Source organism: Mastigoproctus giganteus, chromosome 10, assembly GCF_048544385.1.
Source record: "Mastigoproctus giganteus isolate SK-2022 chromosome 10, ASM4854438v1, whole genome shotgun sequence".
NCBI classification, from domain to species: domain Eukaryota; kingdom Metazoa; phylum Arthropoda; class Arachnida; order Uropygi; family Thelyphonidae; genus Mastigoproctus; species Mastigoproctus giganteus.
The window spans coordinates 202,471,379-202,492,934 of NC_143584.1; the positions used below are offsets into that span (position 1 = coordinate 202,471,379).

General features: G+C 39.4%; 1 protein-coding gene across 3 annotated transcripts in view; it reads left to right on the plus strand.

Annotated features, from left to right (window-relative positions):
* XNP (ATRX chromatin remodeler XNP) overlaps positions 1–20,258 on the plus strand; it is a 664,672-nt gene extending 644,414 nt beyond the window's left edge. For all 3 annotated transcript variants that reach the window (XM_090383634.1, XM_090383636.1, XM_090383635.1), the window contains exon 28: positions 19,600–20,258. In XM_090383634.1, coding sequence (XP_090239760.1) covers positions 19,600–20,115 — 516 coding nt within the window. In that variant the 3' untranslated portion in view covers positions 20,116–20,258. The remainder of the gene's footprint in view (positions 1–19,599) is intronic.
* Positions 20,259–21,556: the final 1,298 nt, after the last annotated feature.

Below are 21,556 nucleotides of genomic sequence, written 5' to 3' on the forward strand. Positions count from 1 at the left end.
AACGTATCCACTCTGTGGTACTACACTGACAGTGGTAGAGAATGAAAAGGACCTGGGGGTAATTGTGCAGGCAGATATGAAGTTCTCTGAGCAGTGCAGACGAGCTGCAAGAGTAGCTCATGGTGTCTTGTCAATTATATACAGGAATGTTTCTAGCAGGGACAGGGATGTGATTATTCCCTTATATAAGGCATTGGTCAGGCCACACCTTGAGTACTGTATACAGGTTTGGAGGCCTCATTTCAAGTAGGATGTAGAGCTGCAGGAACGAGTACAGAGAAGGGCAACAAGATTAGTGAAAGGAACAAAGGGTTGCTGTTACGAAGAAAGGCTTAAGTTTTGCAAATTACAGAGCCTGGAGACTAGGCATCGGCGAGGTGATCTGATAGAGGTGTATAAGGCTTTGAATGGCTTGAGCATGCTCAATGCCGATGGGATTCTTCCTCTTGTTCAGAATAATCACCTGAGGGGGCATAAATTCAAATTGAGGAAGGACGGATGTCGGATAGATGTGCAGAAATTTGCCTTTAGCCAGCGGGCAGTTGGTTTGTGGAATAGACTTCCATCGCTTGTTGTTGAAGTTGATAGCTTAAACAAATTTAAGGCTCAGCTGGACAGGTATTTCGAACGAACAGAGGGGTGAAATGGGAGTAGTGGTTTTTTTTTTTTTTTTTTTTGGCTGATGCTGAATAAGCTTGCTTTCTTGCATCACATGCCTCTACTAATGCTAATGCTAACCTACAAGTTCCAGTCAATATCTGGGAAATTGAAATCCCAAATCTCCCATTATAAGACAATCTGATTAACTGGCCCACTGTTTCTCTGTACAGTTGTTCGTTATACTCATCAGAGTCCTTAGGTCTTTAACACACTCCTACTCCCAATTTTGCCTTCCCAGTGCTTATGTCACACCAAACTGACTCGACAATGCACTGTCCACCCACGTCAACTGGCTGCACTTCCTTAGATTTTGTGTTTCTTAACTAAAAGCATGACCCCTCCCCCCTTCCTATCCTGTCTATCCTTCCTGTACACAGTGTACTCCCCAAATTCTAATTTTGCTTTCCTTATATCTGTGTGCTACCACATCTCTGATATTCTAGCAATATGTTTTGACCAACATCTCAAATTCATCAAATTTATTTACCAAACTCCTAGCATTGGTGTACATGCAAGTATACATGCACCTGTTCCTATTCTTAGCTACTGTAACATAGCCCATGTATTTACTTGTTCTGCGATGACACCCAGCAGTCTCTGAAATCCCCCACACCTTGTTTTCCAGGCTGCTACTCATTCCAGTAGAAACAGTGCAAGAATCACTATCACCTCTGCCAGTGGCTACTGTTAATCTATTAGTCCATGTATACCCCTGAGCTATCATTTATCCAACACACCTAACACTGCCTCGATAGCATCAACAAATATTCTTGCACCCTTTCTATTTAAGTGTATCCCATCCCTATAGAAGCAGTCTCTCTAACAAGAACAGACCATGCTGTGAAAAAATTCTACTCCATGAGCTCTGCACAATCTCACCAGGTCCAAATTGATTGACAAGGCTCTCATCATATATTTTCTGAGCAGAATTGCAGACACTTTAAAATTCAACCCTAATTTAACCTAAATCTCATAGCATGGATGCTACAAGATTTTTAAATGTGTCTTGTGGTATCTGGTACCAGCAAGTAACCACCTGATCATTTAACTCCTGTAAGGTCCATGGTTGAGATGCCTCAGATCAGAGTTGCTGTTCCAACACAAACCACAGATGCTCAATGGGATTGATGTCTCGGCTTGTGTTCAACATTGACCTATACTTTTTAAATAATTCCACCAGTCTTCTACTCTTAATATCATTAGTGCCAACGTGTACGAAAATGTCATCTTTTTTGACCTTAAAAGTTGATATCTGCTCTACAACATTATCAACCTTTTCCCCTGGCAGACTTACCATGGTCCTATGCCACCTATCCTTTTTGCAAAATATATTCCCCGTTTCTCTGACAGTAGAGTCATCGACAACAACAACTAGTTCCTGTAGGAACTGCACTTTCTGCTTTGCGGATTGCCGCTGTGTTGCCTGATGTTCAAGTGCAAGCTCTGGCATTGATGTGGGCAGCTGAGAACTTGATGGGCCTCTCAATTTAAATCCTTCGAGGCCATCTACTCTGTGTTTCAAGCTCTCTCTCATATAGGCCCATAACAGCGCTCAGTTGCCTGCTGATTTCCTCACGCTCCTTACATCTAGTACACACAGACATGCCACTTGACAATATGATGTCCTGTTCGTGATTGCTCCACAAACATCAAACAAGCAGTGCATTTGAAAAGGCTGTAATTCAGAGGACAACCATCCCTCTCAATTCTCATCTGAGCCACAGCACTCCCACTAGCTTGAACCTTTTGCTTTTCTGCTCTGGTCTGAGGCATAATTTCAATTAAAATTTCATTTCCAATACAATTAAAAATATAACACTGACTTGCGCCGATAAGCCAAAACATACTGATCGCCTACTTAATATGATGTTGGTCCTCCACGTGCAGCCAGAACAGGCTTGTTCTTGGCAAAGCATGGACACTACAAGATTTCTAAATGTATCTTGTGGTATCTGGTACCAACACGTAACCAGCAGATCCTTTAACTCCTGTAAGGTCCGTGGTTGAGATGCCGCAGATCAGAGTTGCTGTTCGAACACAAACCACAGATGCTCAATGGAATTGATGTCTGGGGAATTTGGAAGCCAGGGCAATACCTGGAAGTCTTCCTCATGTTCCACAAACCAGTCTCGAACAATCCAGGCAGTGTGCCATGGCCCATTATTTTGCTGAAAGACTCACCGCCAGAGGGGAAAACCATTGCCATGAAAGGGTGTATCTGGTCAGCAATGATGTTTAGGTAGGTGGTAGACGTCAGAGTGCCCTGCATATGGAAGACTGGACCCAGGGTATCCAAGCAGAACATTGCCTGAAGCATGACAATGCCGCCACCGGCTTGTTTTCGTCCCACAGTGCATCAGGCTCCATCACTTCCCCAGGTAAATGACGCACACATACTCAGCTATCCACATGGTGCAACAGGAAACATGATTCATCGGACCAGACGACTTTCAAATCAATGAAAGTCCAGTTTCAATGCCGATTGTAGGCGTTGTCGCCGGTGAACCGTGATTAGCATGGGCACTCAGAGCGGACTGAGGCTACGCAGCCTCATTTTCGGCAGGATTTGATATACTGTATGTGTTGTGCCACATTTCTCCCGTCACCAACATTCCAATTAATGTCCAAGTTTGCAGACGATACAAAGGTTAGCAGGGTTGTTAAGGACACTACTGACGTTATATGCTGCAACAGGATCTGGAAAGGTTGAGCAGATAGGCTGAGAGGTGGCAAATGAAGTTTAACATTGACAAATGTAAAGTACTACATATGGGAAACAGCAACCCCAGAGCAACGTATCAACTCTGTGGTACTACACTGACAGTGGTAGAGAATGAAAAGGACTTGGGGGTAATTGTGCAAGCAGATGTGAAGTTCTCTGAGCAGTGCAGACGGTCTGCAAGAGTAGCTCATGGTGTCTTGTGAGTGATATACAGGAATTTTTCTAGCAGGGATAAGGAGGTGATTATCCCCTTGCATAAGACAATGGTCAGGCTACACCTTGAGTACTGTATACAGGTCTGGAGGCCTCATTTCAAGAAGGATGTAGAACTGCTGGAACAAGTACAGAGAAGGGCAACAAGATTAGTGAATGGAACAAAGGGTTGCTCTTACAAAGAAAGGCTTAATTTTTTTTAAAATTACAGTGTCTGGACACTAGGCACTGGCTAAGTGATCTGATAGAGGTGTATAAAGTCTTGAATGGTTTGAGCATGCTCAATGCCGATTGGATTCTTCTTCTTGCTCAGAATAATCACCTGAGAGGGCATAAATTCAGATTGAGGAAAGACAGATGTAGGATAGATGTGCGGATATTTGCCTTTAGCCAGCGGGTAGTTGGTTGGTGGAACAGCCTTCCATCACTTGTTGTGGAAGTTGATAGCCTAAATAAATTTAAGGCTCGGCTGGACAGGTATTTTTAACGAACGGAGGGGTGAAATGGGAGTGGTTTTTTTGTTTTTTTTTTGTGCTGATGCTGCATAAGCTTGCTTTCTTGCATCATATGCCTCTACTAATGCTAATGCTAATTCCTTTCAAGATTTTGCTTCTATTTGATAATGCTCCTGGACATTATACACATCTAGATGATTTCAGTTCGAACGTGAGAGTCATAATTCTACTGCCAAACACTTCACTCATCCAACCTATGGATCAGGGTATTATTTCAAATTTAAAAGCATACTATTTATGCACAACATTTGCTTAGGCATTGTCTGCAGTAGACGATGAGAAAAATTTTGCATTAAGAGACTTTTGGAAATCTTACAATATTTACCACACCATCTTAAACATTAATAAGGCCTGAGTGGAAATTACTAAAAGTTGTTTAAATGGCACATGGAACAAAATATGCCCACGGCACAAAAAAGGGTTTGAAGGGTTTGAAAAAGATGAATCATATGAAGAGGCTACAGGTAAGATTGTAAAAGTTGCAGAGCTACTTCATTTGGAGGTTGATGCCAAAGATGTGAAGGAGCTAATAGAGGAAGAAGAGAAGGAATTATCTAACAAAGAACTTATTGATGTGCAGGCAGCGATAGTGAAAGAAGAAAATGCTGACAAAGCTCAAGATGAACCAAATGAAGAGCTGAGACGCTTCATCACCTGAGCGATGGCAGTGGCATTTCATGAAATTCCATCGGCAATAGTGAGGTTTGAGAAGATGGATCCTGGCAGCGAACGATTCTTAAAAGTTAATGGGGGGGGGTGAATGATATGCTTGCTTGCTACAAAGAAATCTACAATGAAAATAAAAAAGCCACCACCCAGTCATCCATTAATATGTTCTTTCGTAAGGTTGAGCAGCTGACCCCTTCTAAATCTCCACAGCCCTCAATCTCTGCTGTGGCATACTTATCAGCTGAAGCCATTGATTCTGGCAATGATGCTCGGGAGGTGAAACTTACTGACATTATGCCTGTCTTCTCTTTTTTTTTTTTTTTTTTGAATTTTTTTTAAATTGCACACTTTTGTAATTTTTCCTGCGCATGAGATAAAAAATTGAATAAATACAATAAATAATTCTATTTACATGTTTGTCGAACATTTCTTTTTTTGATTCAATCAATTCAGTGAGCACAGTTGTGAGTGCTGCGCAAGCATGGGGGAAATTCTGACTTAAATAGCATTCCGCGGAACACAACCCTTAACGTAAGTCAGAGAGTTGCTGTAGTTATAAAAGATAATAGATTTAACTATCTATTGCCATCCACGTTGTTCAAATTCTCATGCTAGCTATCTATGCCAAATCACTGATTCTAAAAACTCTACGGATATTACTGTCATACGTTACAATCTACATGAAAAGTTAAATTATTAAATCACTTAAGTAATGCTATAATTTATAATCCTCTGCTGATACTGATTACACTGCTACATGTTTCGTAGAACTACCTATGATCACATTTGCAAATTGAATTTTGATTCTAATAAGTGAAAATAAACGATTAGTATCCACAAGCTATGGAAATAAAGATATAAAGCATGAAATTGCACTTTATTACCAAAGGTTTATTACCAATTAAATGATACATGAAAATTGGATGAATATTGTGTACGGGTTAGCAAAATAAAACTAAATTTACACTTACGTACATAACTTAAGATACATATTAATTAAACATAACACTTTGTAATATGATTATAATTTAAAATACAGTAGTCACTTATTTTAGATTGCTTTAAATTATCACTACAAAGTCTATTTATAGATTTTTCCATATTCTATGTGGAAATTTCTATATTCACAATCAATTGCACCAGTTTCTTCCAACGCTCTCAGGACAGCTATCCTCGTTTTCCCCCTCCTTGGTGAAATTATCGCTAACAGACTGGGCAATTTCTTCATCTGTTAAAGCTATAGTAACTTGTAGATCACCATCTATATTCGCTCATGTCTTTAGGCTTTTCAATGTGATCAGGCAAAGGTTGATGACGTTGTAGAGCGGATATCATCTTTTAAGGGCACAAAAGGTGATATAGTTGTACGCGTTGGCACTAATGATATTAAGAGTAGGAGACCGGCGGAATTACTTAACAAGTACAGGTCACTGATGAAAAAAAGCCGTGAATTAGGGTTGAATTTGAAAGTGTCTGCAATTCTGCCCAGACACAATAGGAGGGAGTATAGGATGAGAGCCCTGTCGATCAATTCGGCCCTGGAAAGATTGTGCAGGGCTCAAGGGGTAGAATTTTTTTCAGCCTAGACTGTACTTGTTAACAGGAGAGATTGCTTCTACAGGGATGGGATACACTTAAATAGAAAGGGTGCAAGAATATTTGCTGATGCTATCGAGGCAGTGTTAGGTGGGTCGGAAAACTGCTAGCTTGGGGGGAGACAAAGACTAATAGATTAACAGTGGCCACTGGCAGAGGTGAAAGAGATTCTTGCGCTGCTTCTATTGGAATGAGCAGAAGCCTGAAAAACAAGATGCAGGATATTTCAGAGACTGCTGGAAGTCTTTGCGGTACAAGTAAACACATGGGTTGTGTTAGGGTAGCTAAGAATAGAAACAGGTGCATGTATACTTTCGTGTACACCAATGCTAGGAGTTTAGTAAATAAATTTGATGAATTTGAGGTATTGCTCAAAACATCAAAAGCAGATATTGTTGGGATATCAGAGACGTGGTGTCACACAGATATAAGGAATGCAGAACTGGAATTTGGGGAGTACAATGTCTACAGAAAGGATAGACAGGATAGGAAAGGAGGAGGGGTTATGCTATTAGTTAAGAAACACATAAAATCCAAGGAAGTGAAGCCAGTCAACATCACTGGACAGTGCAGTGTCGAGTCAGTTTGGTGTGACATAAGCATTGGGAGATCAAAATTGAGAGTAGGAGTGTGGTATAGGCCTAATGACTCTGATGAGTATAATAAGAAACTGTACAGAGAAATAGAGTGGGCCAGTAAATCAGAGAGTCTTATAATGAGGGATTTTAATTTCCCAGATATTGACTGGAATTTGGGGGCTGGTCACTCACACACTAGCAAGGCTTTTGTGGATTTATTGGATGATTGTTTTCTACATCAGCATGTTCGGAAGGCAACTAGAGGGAGTAATACTCTTGATTTGATTATCAGCAGTGATTCTTCATGCATTAAGAATCTGCAGATAAATGAACCACTAGGTGGCAGTGATCACAGTGTTCTGAAGTGGGAGTTACTCAAAGAGGTAACTACCATTAGGGGTAAAGGGAAGGGGTATTGCTTTCATAAAGGCGACTACGATGGACTGAGACAGTATTTAAATTCTATACAGTGGGATCAACTGATGATGTTACCAACAGCAAATTCAAAATGGGAAGCATTCAAAGAACTTATCTTGCAAGCTACTAGACTTTACATACCAACTAAGAAATATTGTTCAAGGTTTAGGCCTAAATGGATGTCAGATGAACTAATGAGGCATATGGCAGAGAAGAAAAATGCATGGGATACATACAAATTAACACGTGACACAGAAGCCTATGATAGATACAAGTTGATCTGTAACCAAGTTACAAAGGAGGTTAGGCAGGCGAAGGCAGATTACGAGAGATCCTTGGCAAGGGATGCGAAGAAAAAGAGCAAAGAGTTCTTTACTTATGTAAAGTCTAGAAGGAAGGGGATGAATCAGATTGGTCCACTTGATATCGATGGGTCAACTGTTGATGACCCTGCTCAGGTAGCTAACAAACTAAATGAATATTTTGCATCGACATTCACACATGAGGAGTTATTCAGCGAGGGGAATGCCAGAGGTGTATTCAACTCTAGCAGTAAGCTAGAGAATCTTGTAATAACTGAGAGCAAAGTGGAGGAGAAATTGTTGAAGATAAACACAAGAAAAGCACCTGGTGTGGATGGAATCTATCCAGTTATATTAAAGGAAGCAGCAAAGGAAGTAAGCAATCCATTAGCCGTAATTATGAGAGCTTCCTTGGACTCGGGGGAGGTACCCATGGACTGGAGATGTGCAAATGTGACCCCAATTCACAAGGGAGGATCAAAGGCTGACACAAGTAATTATAGACCTGTGAGTTTAACTTCCGTTCCCGGAAAATTAATGGAGGCACTGGTTAAAGAAGCACTGCAGGATCATCTAGACAAGACTTCAGTTATAGCTCGGACACAGCATGGTTTTGTTAAGGGGAAGTCTTGCCTGACCAATTTGATTGGATACTATGATGCAGTCACAAAAGAACTGGATGCAGGGAATAACTTTGATATTATATACTTGGATCTTAGAAAGGCTTTTGATACTGTTGCACATGGAAGACTGCTGCAGAAATTGGAGCAGTGTGGCATTGGAGGCAAATTGCTGCTGTGGATAAAGGGGTGGCTGAGGGGGAGAAGACAGAGAGTGGTAATCAATGGACACTGCTTGTCGTGGACTAATGTTATTAGTGTAGTCCCTCAGGGCTCAGTGTTGGGTCCATTATTGTTTTCTGTATTCATAAATGATATTGATGAGGGTATATCAAGCTTAATGTCGAAGTTTGCAGACAATACAAAGGTAGGCAGGGTTGTCAAGGACACTACTGACACTATGCTGCTGCAACAGGATCTGGAAAGGTTGAGCAGATGGGCTGAGAGGTGGCAAATGAAGTTTAACATTGACAAATGAAAAGTACTACACATGGGAAACAGCAACCCCAGAGCAACGTATCAACTCTGTAGTACTACACTGACAGTGGTAGAGAATGAAAGGGACCTGGGGGTGGTTGTGTAGCCAGATATGAAGTTCTCTGAGCAGTGCAGACGGGCTGCAAGAGTAGCTCATGGTGTATTGTCAATGATATATAGGAATTTTTCTAGCAGGGATAAGGAAGTGATTATTCCCTTGTATAAGGCAATGGTCAGGCCACACCTAGAGTACTGTGTACAGGTCTGGAGGCCTCATTTCAAGAAGGATGTAGAGCTGCTGGAACGGGTACAGAGAAGGGCAACAAGATTAGTGAATGGAACAAAGGGGTGCTCTGCTCTTACGAAGAAAGGCTTAAGTTTTGCAAATTACAGTGTCTGGTGACTAGGCACCAGCGAGGTGATCTGATAGAGGTGTAGATAGCCTTGAATGGTTTGAGCATGCTCAATGCTTATGGGATTCTTCCTCTCGCTCAGCATAATCACCTGAGAGGGCATAAATTCAAATTGAGGGTAGACAGATGTCGGATAGACGTGCGGAAATTTGCCTTAGCCAGCGGGTGGTTGGTTGGTGGAACAGACTTCCATCCCTTGTCGTGGAAGTTGATAGCCTAAATAAGTTTAAGGCTCAGCTGGACAGGTATTTGCAACGAACAGAGGGGTGAAGTGGAAGTGGGTTTTTTTTTTTTTTTTTTTTACTGATGCTGCATAAGCTTGCTTTCTTGCATCAAATGCCTCTACTAATGCTAATGCTAATAACCTGCTTCCATGATAAATTTGAAGAACATGGAATTTTTCATGACATCGAGCTCTGGGAGGAAAAGAACAAAGAGCCAAAAACATTCAAGCCATTAGAGGTGCATATGACTATTCACCAAAAAAATTCAAAAAATTCTCTAGCTTCCTGTTCTTCTGACAGCACCAGACTCCTTTTGAGGTAGTGGCAATGCACGCAGAAATTGGCATGACTATTACAATAGCATCTATATATATTCCCCCAAATTCCTCAATCTCCTCAGAAAGTCTAGAAAATCTAATAGACCAGCTACCACCTCCTTTCTATTTACTCGGAGACTTCAGTGCTCATCATTCGCTGTGGGGAACTCCAACAATCGACAAAAGAGGTAAACAAATAGAAAATCTTCTCGATGTGTGCCAACTTACCCTTTTGAATACTGGAGAGCCTACCTATATACATTTTTCTACAGGACCCATGAGTGCAATAGACCTTTCAATCTGCTCTCCCTCCATATGTACTAATACGGAGTGGTCTGTTCTTGAAACTCCACTAAATAGTGATCATCTACCAATTCTATGCAAGCTGCAAACATGGGTAAACTCCCCTTTGCCGGGTCGCTCCAAATGGAAATTTCGTAGGCAGACTGGAATGAATATGCTTCAAATATTCAGTTAGATGATGAAATAATTCAACTTCAACCCATAGATTATGTCACACAACATATAACTAATCAAATATTACAAGCTGCCAACTCTACAATACTAAAGTCCTTGCCTGGGAAAAGCAAACACAATAATTACTGGTGGAATCCGGATTGTACATATGCTAAACAGAAAAAAAATAGGGCTTGGAATTTGTTCCGCAAATTCCCCACAACCAGTAACCTAATTAGTTTTAAAAGAATGAAAGCTAAGTTCCGCCAAATAAGAAGGAAAGCAAAAAGAGAAGCATGGATTAGCTTTTCCTCTAGTATAAACAAGGACACTGATATCAGACTCATCTGGAAGAAAATACAAACAATTGATGGCAAATATGTCCAGTCCCCGGCCTCAATATTAAACTGGAAAGGAAAGGAGTTGTCCTCTCCAGCAGAAATTGCAAATGCCTTAGCCGAATCATTTGCCAGTATATCAGGCGTATCCACCTACAACCCAATCTTTTCAGACAACTTCAAATTTCCATCGCTAAAATTGAATCATTGACATTGCGGAATGGCTATTCCCTATCAGAAAAGAAATCTAGTGCAATTCATTTTTTTTAAAAACGCAAACTTCACCCGGATCCAGAAATATTTTTAAAAAACAACCTGATTCCTGTCACTAACAATTTCCATCTGTTGGGGTTATATTTAGATAACAAACTTAATTTTGCTTCCCATATTGCTTTCCTTCGAACTACATGTCTTAAAAAACTGAACATCCTGAGAGCAGTCTCTGCTAAGTCCTGGGGTGCTGACAGAAGCTCTCTCCTTCATCTGTATAGAGCTTTAATAAGATCATGATTAGATTATGGATCACCTGTCTATGACTCCGCTAGGAAAAGTTCACTATTACGTCTAAACACCATACAGCATAGTGCTCTTAGGATAGCTGTTGGAGCCTTCAGAACATCTCCGGTCCACAGCCTGTATATTGAGGCAAATGAACCCCCTTTGCATCTCAGGAGAAAATCCTTATTGTGTAATTATGCAGCAAAAATTAAAAGCATGCCATTCCACCCTAGCTGGCAGTACCTGTTTGATCCTCAATATGTTGAATTATATCACAATAAGCCTAATGAAAACTGCCCCTCAGGGATTCGACTGCAAGAACTCACGATCAGTTGGGATCTTAAATTTCACAACATATTCCAAGACATTGCTACTCCTGAAACTCCCTGGACTGAACTCTCACCTCTCTGCGACAATTTCTTTTCAAGATGGGGAAAATCCTCTCTGGCAAATATAAACTATCAACAGCTCCATAAAACTCATTTGTTGGAAAACTCAGATAAAGTACCTATCTATACTGATGGCTCCAAAACAGACGCAGCCATTGGTGCTACAGCAGTTTCTTCTGCCTTCTCAGTTGCTGTGTCTCTTCCTACGGAATGCACTATCTATACTGCAGAATTATTTGCAATTAAACTAGCTCTAGATAGAATACACAACAGCTGTATAAAGCAATCTCTGATATACACAGACTCCTTAAGCGCAATCATTGCCATTCAAACTACCATGTCGCCCTCTCATCTGATTCTTAAAGAGATACGGTCCAAGTTATTTTACTATAAAAAAGCCAACCAGAAGGTTACCTTCTGCTGGATACCTGGTCATGCAGGCATTCCAGGTAATGAACAAGCGGACGCCGCCGTTAAACACCCTGACTCAAACACTTCCATTCAACAAACAGTGCCCTACACCGACTACAAATCCATCATTGAAACATCATGTAGGAAGCAATGGTCTGACCTCTGGAAAGCTCAAATAAATAATAAACTGTTGCAGATAAAAAAAGAGCCAAAATTGTGGACATCTAGTATCAGGAAAAGTAGGCGACAAGAAGTAATTCTAGCAAGGCTCCGCATCGGACACTCACATCCAACTCATCTGTACTTGCTTATGGGAGAGAACCCTCCTCGGTGTTTGTTGTGCCAGTCGCAGTTGACAATATATCATATTCTCATTGAATGTCCCCAACTTTCAACTACCAGAAAATCAACCTTTACCTCCCTATCCCATTTGAAGGAACCGATAACCTTATTGCAGATTCTTGGCAATGATGCAAATTTGGAGGAACTGTTTACTTATTTGAAACAGATAAATCTCTATAATAGCCTATGATCACAATAACATGAGAAATTTGTGATAAGCAAATATCGAACAGGCACAATATGGCCCAAGAGGCCCTTGTGCCAGAAAACCCAAATACAACAACAACAACAGTATTTTGCATCTACATTCACATGAGAATTTCTGAAGATTAAGGGAAACCAGAAATTTATAAAACTCTAACAGGAAGCTTGATGATTTTGTAATAACTGACAGCAAAGTGGAGGAGAAAAATTTAAGTAAAAAAAAATAAAGGCCACTGGGGTGGATGGGATCTATTCAGTTATATTAAAGGATGCAGCAAAGGAAGTAAGCAAACCCTTAGCCATAATTATGAGAGCATCCTTGGATGCAGTGGAGGTTCCTGTGAACTGGAAATGTGCAAATGCATCCTCAATTCACAAAGGGACATTAAAGGGTGACACGAGTAATTACAGGCCTGTTAGTTTAACTTCTTTTCGGGGAAAATAATGGAGTCACTGGTTAAAGATGCATTGCAGGATCATCTAGACAAGACTGCAGTAATAATTCAGAAACAGCATGGGTTTGTTAAGGTGAAGTCTTGTCTGACCAATTTGATTGAATACTACAATGTGATCACGAAGGAACTGGATCCAAAAAATAATTTTGATATCATGTAGCTTTTGATTTCACAAAGCTTTTGATACTGTTGCACATGGAAGGCCGCTGTACAAATTGGGGCAGTATCGCATTGAGGGCAAGTTGCTGCTATGGATAAAGGGATGGTTGAGTATGAAAAGGCAGAAAGAGTGGTAATCAATGGACACTCCTCTTCGTGCGACTAATTTTATTAGTAAAGTCTCCAAGTATTTGATGTTGGACCCATTGTTGTTTTCTATGTTTATCAATAATATTGATGAAGTTGTATCAGGCTTAATATCCAAGTTTGCAGAAAATACGAAGGTTAACAGGGTTGTTAATGACAGTATGCTACTGCAACTATGCTAATGCTAATATGCTACTGATAATGGAAATTGCTACCCAAATGCAAAGTAGCAATAACCCAAGAGAAATGTACCAACTGTGTGGTACTACACTCCAGGAAGTGGAAAGTGAAAAAGATCTGGGAGTAATTGTGCAGTCAAATATGAAGTTCTCTGAGCAGTGCAGACGGGCTGCCAGGGCAGGTTATGGAGTCTTGTCAGTGATAAATAGGAATTTTTCTAGCAGGGGCAGGGAGGTGATTATCCCATTATACAAGACAGTGGTCAGGCCACACCTAGAGTACTGTACACAGGTCTGGAGGCCTCATTTTAGGAAGGATGTAGAGTTGCTAGACGAGTATAAAGAAGGGCAACAAGATTGGTGAAGGGAACAAAGGGGTACGCTTACCAAGAAAAGCTTAAGTTCTGTAAATTGCAGTGCCTGGAGAGTAGGCACCTGCAAGGTGATCTGATTGAGGTGTATAAGGCTTTGAATGGGTTGAGCGCCAACCAGGCTAGCCGGGTAAGTAAAGTGCCTGCCTTGCAACCCAAAGGTCACAGGTTCGAATCCCGCCTCTGGCTTGGATATCACGATGGTGCCGCACTATCCCGTTGGGTTGAGCAAGTTGAATACTGATGGGATTCTTCCTCTTACTCAGATTAAGAACCTGAGGGGGCACAGATTCAAATTGAGGAAAGACAGTTGTAGATTAGATATGTGGAAATTTGCCTTTAGCCAGCAGGTAATTGATTGGTGGAACAGACTTCCATCTTTTGTTATGGAAGTTTGATAGCCTAAATAAATTTAAGGCTGAGCTGGACAGGCATTTGGAATGAATGGAGGGGTGAAATGGGATGTTTTTTTTTTTTTGGCTGATGCTGCATAAGCTTGCTTTCTTGAATCGTATGCCTCTACTAATGCTAATGCAACAAGATAGAAAAGTTGGGCAGATGGGCTGAGAAGTGGCAACTGAAATTTAACATTGACAAATGCAAAGTACTGCATATGGGAGCAGTAACCCCAAAATAATGTACCATCTGTGTGATACTACACCCAGGGTACTGGAAAATGAAAAACAACCTGAGGTGGTAATTGTGTAGTCAGATATGAAGTTTTCAGAGTAGTCCAGACATGTTGTCAAAGCAGCTCATGAGGTCTTGCCAATGATATACAGGAATTTTGCTAGCATGGATAGGCATTAGCATTAGTAGAGGCATATGATGCAAGAAAGCAAGCTTATTCAGCATCAGCCAAAAAAAAAAAAAAAAAAAAAAAACACAACCACTACTCCCATTTCACCCCTCCGTTCGTTCGAAATACCTGTCCAGCTGAGCCTTAAATTTGTTTAGGCTATCAACTTCAACAACAAGTGATGGAAGTCTATTCCACAAACCAACTGCCCGCTGGCTAAAGGCAAATTTCTGCACATCTATCCGACATCCGTCCTTCCTCAATTTGAATTTATGCCCTCAAGTGATTATTCTGAGCAAGAGGAAGAATCCCATCGGCATTGAGCATGCTCAAGCCATTCAAAACCTTATACACCTCTATCAGATCACCTCGCCGATGCCTAGTCTCCAGACTCTGTAATTTGCAAAACTTAAGCCTTTCTTCGTAAGAGCAACCCTTTGTTCCATTCACTAATCTTGTTGCCCTTCTCTGTACTCGTTCCAGCAGCATAGCATCAGTAGTGTCCTTAACAGCCCTGCCAACCTTTGTATCGTCTGCAAACTTGAACATTAAGCTCGATATACCATCATCAGTATCATTTATAAATACAGAAAACAACAATGGACCCAACACTGAACCCTGAGGGACTCCACTAATAACATTAATCCACGATGAGCAGTGTCCATTGATTACCACTCTCTGTCTTCTCCCCCTCAACCACCCCTTTATCCATAGCAGCAATTTGTCTCCAATGCCACACTGCTCCAGTTTGTGCAGCAGTCTTCCATGCGCAACAGTATCAAAAGCCTTTCTAAGATCCAAATATATAATATGAAAGTTATTCCCTGCATCCAGTTCTTTTGTGACTACATCATAGTATCCAATCAGATTGGTCAGACAAGACCTGCCCTTAACAAAACCGTGCTGTGTCTGAGCTATAACTGAATTCTTGTCCAGATGATCCTGCAGTGCTTCTTTAACCAATGCCTCCATTAATTTTCCTGGAACCGGGGTTAAACTAACAGGTCTATAATTACTTGTGTCACCCTTTTATCCTCCTTTGTGAAATGGGGTTACATTTTCACATCTCCAGTCTATGGATACATCCCCTGAGTCCAAAGAAGCTCTCATAATTATGGCTAGGGGTTTGCTTACTTCCTTTGCTGCCTCCTTTAATATAACTGGATAGATCCCATCCACCCCAGGTGCCTTTTTTATGTTTATCCTCAACAATTTCTCCTCCACTTTCCTCTCAGTTATTAGAAAATCATCTAGCTCACTGCCAATGTTTACTTCACCTACGACATTCCCCTTCCGGAATAACTCCTCATGTGTGAATGTAGATGCAAAATACTCGTTTAGATTGTTAGCCACCTGAGCAGGATCCTCAACTGTTGAACCATCAACATCCAGTGGACCAATCTGATTCATCCCTTTCCTTCTTGAGTTTAAATAGGTAAAGAACTCTTTTCTGTTTTTCTTTGCACCCTTTGCCAAAGATTTTTCATAATCTGCCTTTGCCTGCCTAACCTCCTTTGTAACTTGGTTACAGACCAACTTATATCTATCATAAGCTTCCATGTCACCCATTAATTTGTATGTATCCCATGCATTTTTCTTCTCTGCCATATGTCTCATTAGTTCATCTGACAACCATTTAGGCCTGAACCTTGAACAATATTTCTTGGTTGGTATCTAAAGCCTGGTCGCTTCCAAGATTAGTTCCTTGAATGTTTCCCATTTTGAATTTGCTGTTGGTAACATTATCAGTTGGTCCCACTGTATAGAATTTAAATACTGTCTCAGACCATCATAGTCGCCTTTACGAAAGCAAAAACCCTTCCCTTTACCTCTGATGGTATTTACCTCCTTGAGTAAATCCCACTTCAGCACACTGTGATCACTGCCACCTAGTGGTTCCTTTATCTGCAGATTCTTAATGCATGAAGAATCACTACTGATAATCAGATCAAGAGTATTACTCCCTCTAGTTGCCTCCCGAACATGCTGGTGTAGAAAACAATCATCCAATAAATCCACAAAAGCCCTGCTAGTGTGTGAGTGACCAACCCACAAATTCCAGTCAATATCTGGGAAATTAAAATCCCCCATAATAAGTCTCTCTCATTTACTGGCCCATTCTATTTCCCTGTACAGTATCTTATTATACTCATCAGAGTCATTAGGCCTATAGCACACTCCTACTCTCAATTTTGATTTACCTATGTTTATGTCACACCAAACTGACTCGACACTGCCCTGTCCATCGATGTCGACTGGCTTCACTTCCTTGGATTTTATGTTTTTTAACTAATAGCATACCCCTCCTCCCTTCCTATCCTGTCTATCCTTTCTGTAGACGTTGTACTCCCCAAATTCCAGTTCTGCATTCCTTATATCTGTGTGACACCACGTCTCTGATATCCCAACAATATCTGCTTTTGATGTTTTGAGCAATACCTCAAATTCATCAAATTTATTTACTAAACTCCTAGCATTGGTGTACACGAAAGTATACATGCACCTGTTTCTATTCTTAGCTACCCTAACACAACCCATGTGTTTACTTGTACCGCAAAGACTTCCAGCAGTCTCTGAAATATCCTGCATCTTGTTTTTCAGGCTTCTGCTCATTCCAATAGAAGCAGCGCAAGAATCTCTTTCACCTCTGCCAGTGGCCACTGTTAATCTATTAGTCTTTGTCTCCCCCCAAGCTAGCAGTTTTCCGACCCACCTAACACTGCCTCGATAGCATCAGCAAATATTCTTGCACCCTTTCTATTTAAGTGTATCCCATCCCTGTAGAAGCAATCTCTCCTGTTAACAAGTACAGTCTAGGCTGAAAAAAATTCTACCACTTGAGCCTTGCACAATCTTTCCTGGGCAGAATTGCAGACACTTTCAAATTCAACCCTACTTCACGGCTTTTTTCCAACAGTGACCTGTACTTGTTAAGTAATTCCGCTGGTCTCCTACTCTTAATATCATTAGTGCCAACGTTTACAACTATATCACCTTTTGTGCCCTTAAAAGATGATATCCGCTCTACGTCATCAGCCTTTGCCCCTGGCAGACATACCCTGGTCCTGTTCCACCTGTCCTTTTTACAAAGCATGTTCCCCGTTTCCCTGATAATAGAGTCACCAACAACTACTAGTTCCTGTGGGACCAGCGAATTCTGCCTTGGGGGCTGCCTCTGTGTTGCAAGATGACCAAGTGCAAGCTCTGGCGTTGATGTGGGCAGCTGAGAGCTTGATGGGCCCTCACTTTATTTCCTTCGAGGGCATCCACCCTGTCCTTCAAGGTCTCATATAGGCCCATAACAACGCTGAGTTGTCGCCTAATTTCCTTGCACTCCTTGCATCGTGCACACACAAGGACATCCCCATGGCAGTATCATGTCCCGTACCCAATTGCTCTGTAAACATCAAGCAAACAGTGCATCTTAAAAGGCTGTGATTTAGAGGGCAACTGCCCCCCTCGGTTCTCCCCTGAGCCACAGCACTCCCATTAGCTTGAGCCTTTTGCTTTGCTGCTCTGGTCTGAGTCATGATTTTGATTTAATGTCAAAAAATTACAATTTCAGAACAAAATTAAAACCTTAAACTTGTATCCTAACACAGTTATAACGCTATAATTATTTTTCAGGATCGAGTGTTATCTACGAGTTCCCTTTATATAACTTCCGTATCAAGTTATGTATTAATTATTTATTACATTTGTACTCTAAGTCGTTATATATATATATAGTTAAAAGTACAATTTAATTGACAATGCACTATACTATACAAAGCTAATGCTATCGAATTCCGGATATTCTGTCGTGTTACAATGGCGGTAATTACGAATGGTACTTCTACGGACTCTTAAGTATTGATTAACTTCCAAATCTCGCTGTCTCAATTTAAAATAAACTAAGGATCCTGACTAGGTCTATAGCTACTTATAGATAATAATTTGATATAGCAATTGGTTAATAAATTGGCTAAATACGGTTAAAAACCTCTCGTTCAACGGAGCTACAATTTGTAACACGTGGATTTGATACCATTACCGATACTAAGTAATACCCACAAAATCTCTATCAAGTTAAACTTTAAACTAAGTATCGTAACTAGGAATATAAAACTACTCTAGAAAATAAATCAGAAAAAACTTCTCTTCTCCAGGAGCTGCAAAATAGCTGCGGCCGCACAGGCTACTTTCGAACCCTTATAAGGAGGTGATAGTGGTCAGTACTTAACTTGAGCACTGTATACAAGGGTGGAGGCCTCATTTTAGGAAGGATGTAGAGCTGTTGGAACAAGTACAGAGAAGGATAATGAGATTGGTGAGGGGAACAAAGGGGTGCTCTTACCAAAAAGGTTTAGGTTCTGCAAATTGCATCTGGAGACTAGCCACCTGCGAGGTAATCTGATTGAGGTGTATAAGGCTTTGAATGGTTTGAGCAAACTTATTGCTGATGGGATTCTTCTTCTTGCTCAGATTACTCACTCGAGGGACATAAATTCAAATTAAGGAAAGGCAGTTCCAGAATAGATGTGCAGAAATTTGCCTTTAGCCAGCATGTGGTTGTTTGCTGGAACAAACTTCGGTCTGGGAATTTGGAAGTTGATAGCTTAAATAAATTCAGGCAAGATCTGGACAATCTTTTTGAGTGAATAGATAGGTGAAATGGGAAAGTTTTTTTTTTTTTTTTGGCAGATGCTATATAAGCTGACTTTCATGCATCATATGCCTGTCCTAATGATACAACTACAAACAGCGCATGGTTTGTGGTTGATGATATAATAGGAAGCAAGAAAAAATATCAGCTGATATGTGCACCACACATATGTGCAGTGTCATTAGTATATGCATTGTGGACATTTTGAACATCCGGTTAAACTTTTGTAATATGTCCCATTTCTGTGTGTCTAATATATTCAAGACCTTTTTGGTTCATTTTTATTCAGTAAACTTTCTGAGCTACAGCATATCAAAGTTTTTATATATAATTTTGACTTTTTTGTATTTGTAATTTTGCAGTACTTTTTATATTAAAAATAAATTATCCATTTTAAATCTTAAGAATGATTTGTGAATTTCTGGTGTAAATGTTAAGAAAATAAAATATAAAAATTATATTAATCTCACATTAATTTTTCAGACAATATTTCGTCAGGCTTCTAACCAACCGACAGCACAAAGAAGGCCAGTTTACACTGCTGCAAATCAGCAATTTCATACAAGTGGGCAGTTTAAAACATATTCCAAAAATGCAGCTCAGAGTCAGTCAGATATACGCAGACTTAATCAGGTAAATTTAGGTAACAATCAGCGATTTGTTATTGGAAATGTAGTTATCACACCTTCTAATGCTGAAAAACAAACTGGAGTACAAATACCAGTGAATCAGAATCATAGTGGTTCATCTGTCACTGTTACACCAATGTATGATGGAAAAGCAACAGGCAATTCTAATAATCTATTCACAAGTAGCAACCAACCATTTTCAACATTTCAAAGTCAACAAAACCAGTCGGGTTACTCTTATGCCTCCAACACACAACATCCTATTGTTACAGAAGCAGATGAAGCAGAACCTAATACTGGAGAATATCAGACATCAGCAACAAATAATCCTGCTAGCATTTCCTCCGTTACTATTACAGAAATAGATTGATGAAATGATTAAAGCAGCTGATGCTGCTTCTATAAAATGTTATAATATAAAGACAATAATAAAGTGACCAGTGTTACATCAATTGTTTGTCAGCTGATTGAAGTAGCTTTGACATATTCAGAGGTGAAGTATAAACAAGAACGTTCCTTTATTCTACTTTTAAACAGTTGTAATTATATTGCAAATGTTTACCGAGAAAAATAATATTAACTTTATGTTTGTAAAAAATTTTAAGTTGGAAATGTAATGTATTAATTGGTTAATGCAGAATGAACCTTTCTTTCTGAAAACTTTCTTTGTGTTAATTATATTTCCTAAAATTCAGGACAGCTACATTGTATATATTTTTAATATTTTTTTATAATTCTGCATCTTTAATACTGAATGAGGCTTTCTCTGTGAAATATTCTGCATTAAATATGAGCTCTGTGTATTAAAACAGGATGTTTTACATTTCTGTAGCCATTTTGTTAATGAAAAAAAATATATTTTGGAGCACCCTCCTATAATAGAAATTAGAAATACTAAGTAAATAAAAAGTAGTTTTTAATCTCTGTTATTAATATGAACAAAATGTTTTTGATTTTTATCAGCTTGTAAATTCACATACCAGTTCAAATTCCCATTATTTGTATTAAATTAAAAACTTGGATAGGAATTCATAATATTAATATCATTGCCATTAATGTCACAAACTGTGTAAACAAATTGCACATAGTGACATCAAACATTTGAACATGACTTTATTTAAACAGTGAAACTAATGCATTGATCATAAAAAAGATTAGGTACAACTGAATTTGATGGATACTGTAAAATGAAGCAAATATGAAGCCAAATAAGACCACAGTGCAAATAAGAGAAACTGAGGCTCAAAAGCTGATTCTGTACTTTTCATTATTATTGTTAATGAACTTAACTGTCGTTCATAGTCTTTAAATGTCCAGATGTAACTATTTTTGGTTTGTATCTTTTTTCCCTTTAGCCATTATGCTTGAATAATAACTCTCTTGTTCATTAGCAAGGCATAAATTTTGATTAACAGAACTTGATTAGAAAAGCAATGCTCTTTTTTACATCATTGTATCTTGTTCTCATAAATAATTACAAATGAAGCAAATATCCGTGAATATATAGAAATTTTTTATGTTTCGGGATAATTATATTTGATTTGTATCAAATTCCAGAGGGAGTCAAATTTGATCACTAATTGTTTCGGTTGTAATAAGATCTATCTTCAAATTTTTTTTTTATTTATGTGTGATGCCTTGTATTTAAAAATTAAAATATACATTCTTATAGTTTCATGCTTGGTTAGTATAGCTTGTTTTATAGAGTTCAAAAATTATTTCAACTATAAAGTAAGCTAAAAGCAGTGTAAATATTATTTATACTGATATTATTATAAATATTATTTATATTTATAAATACACTGTATATG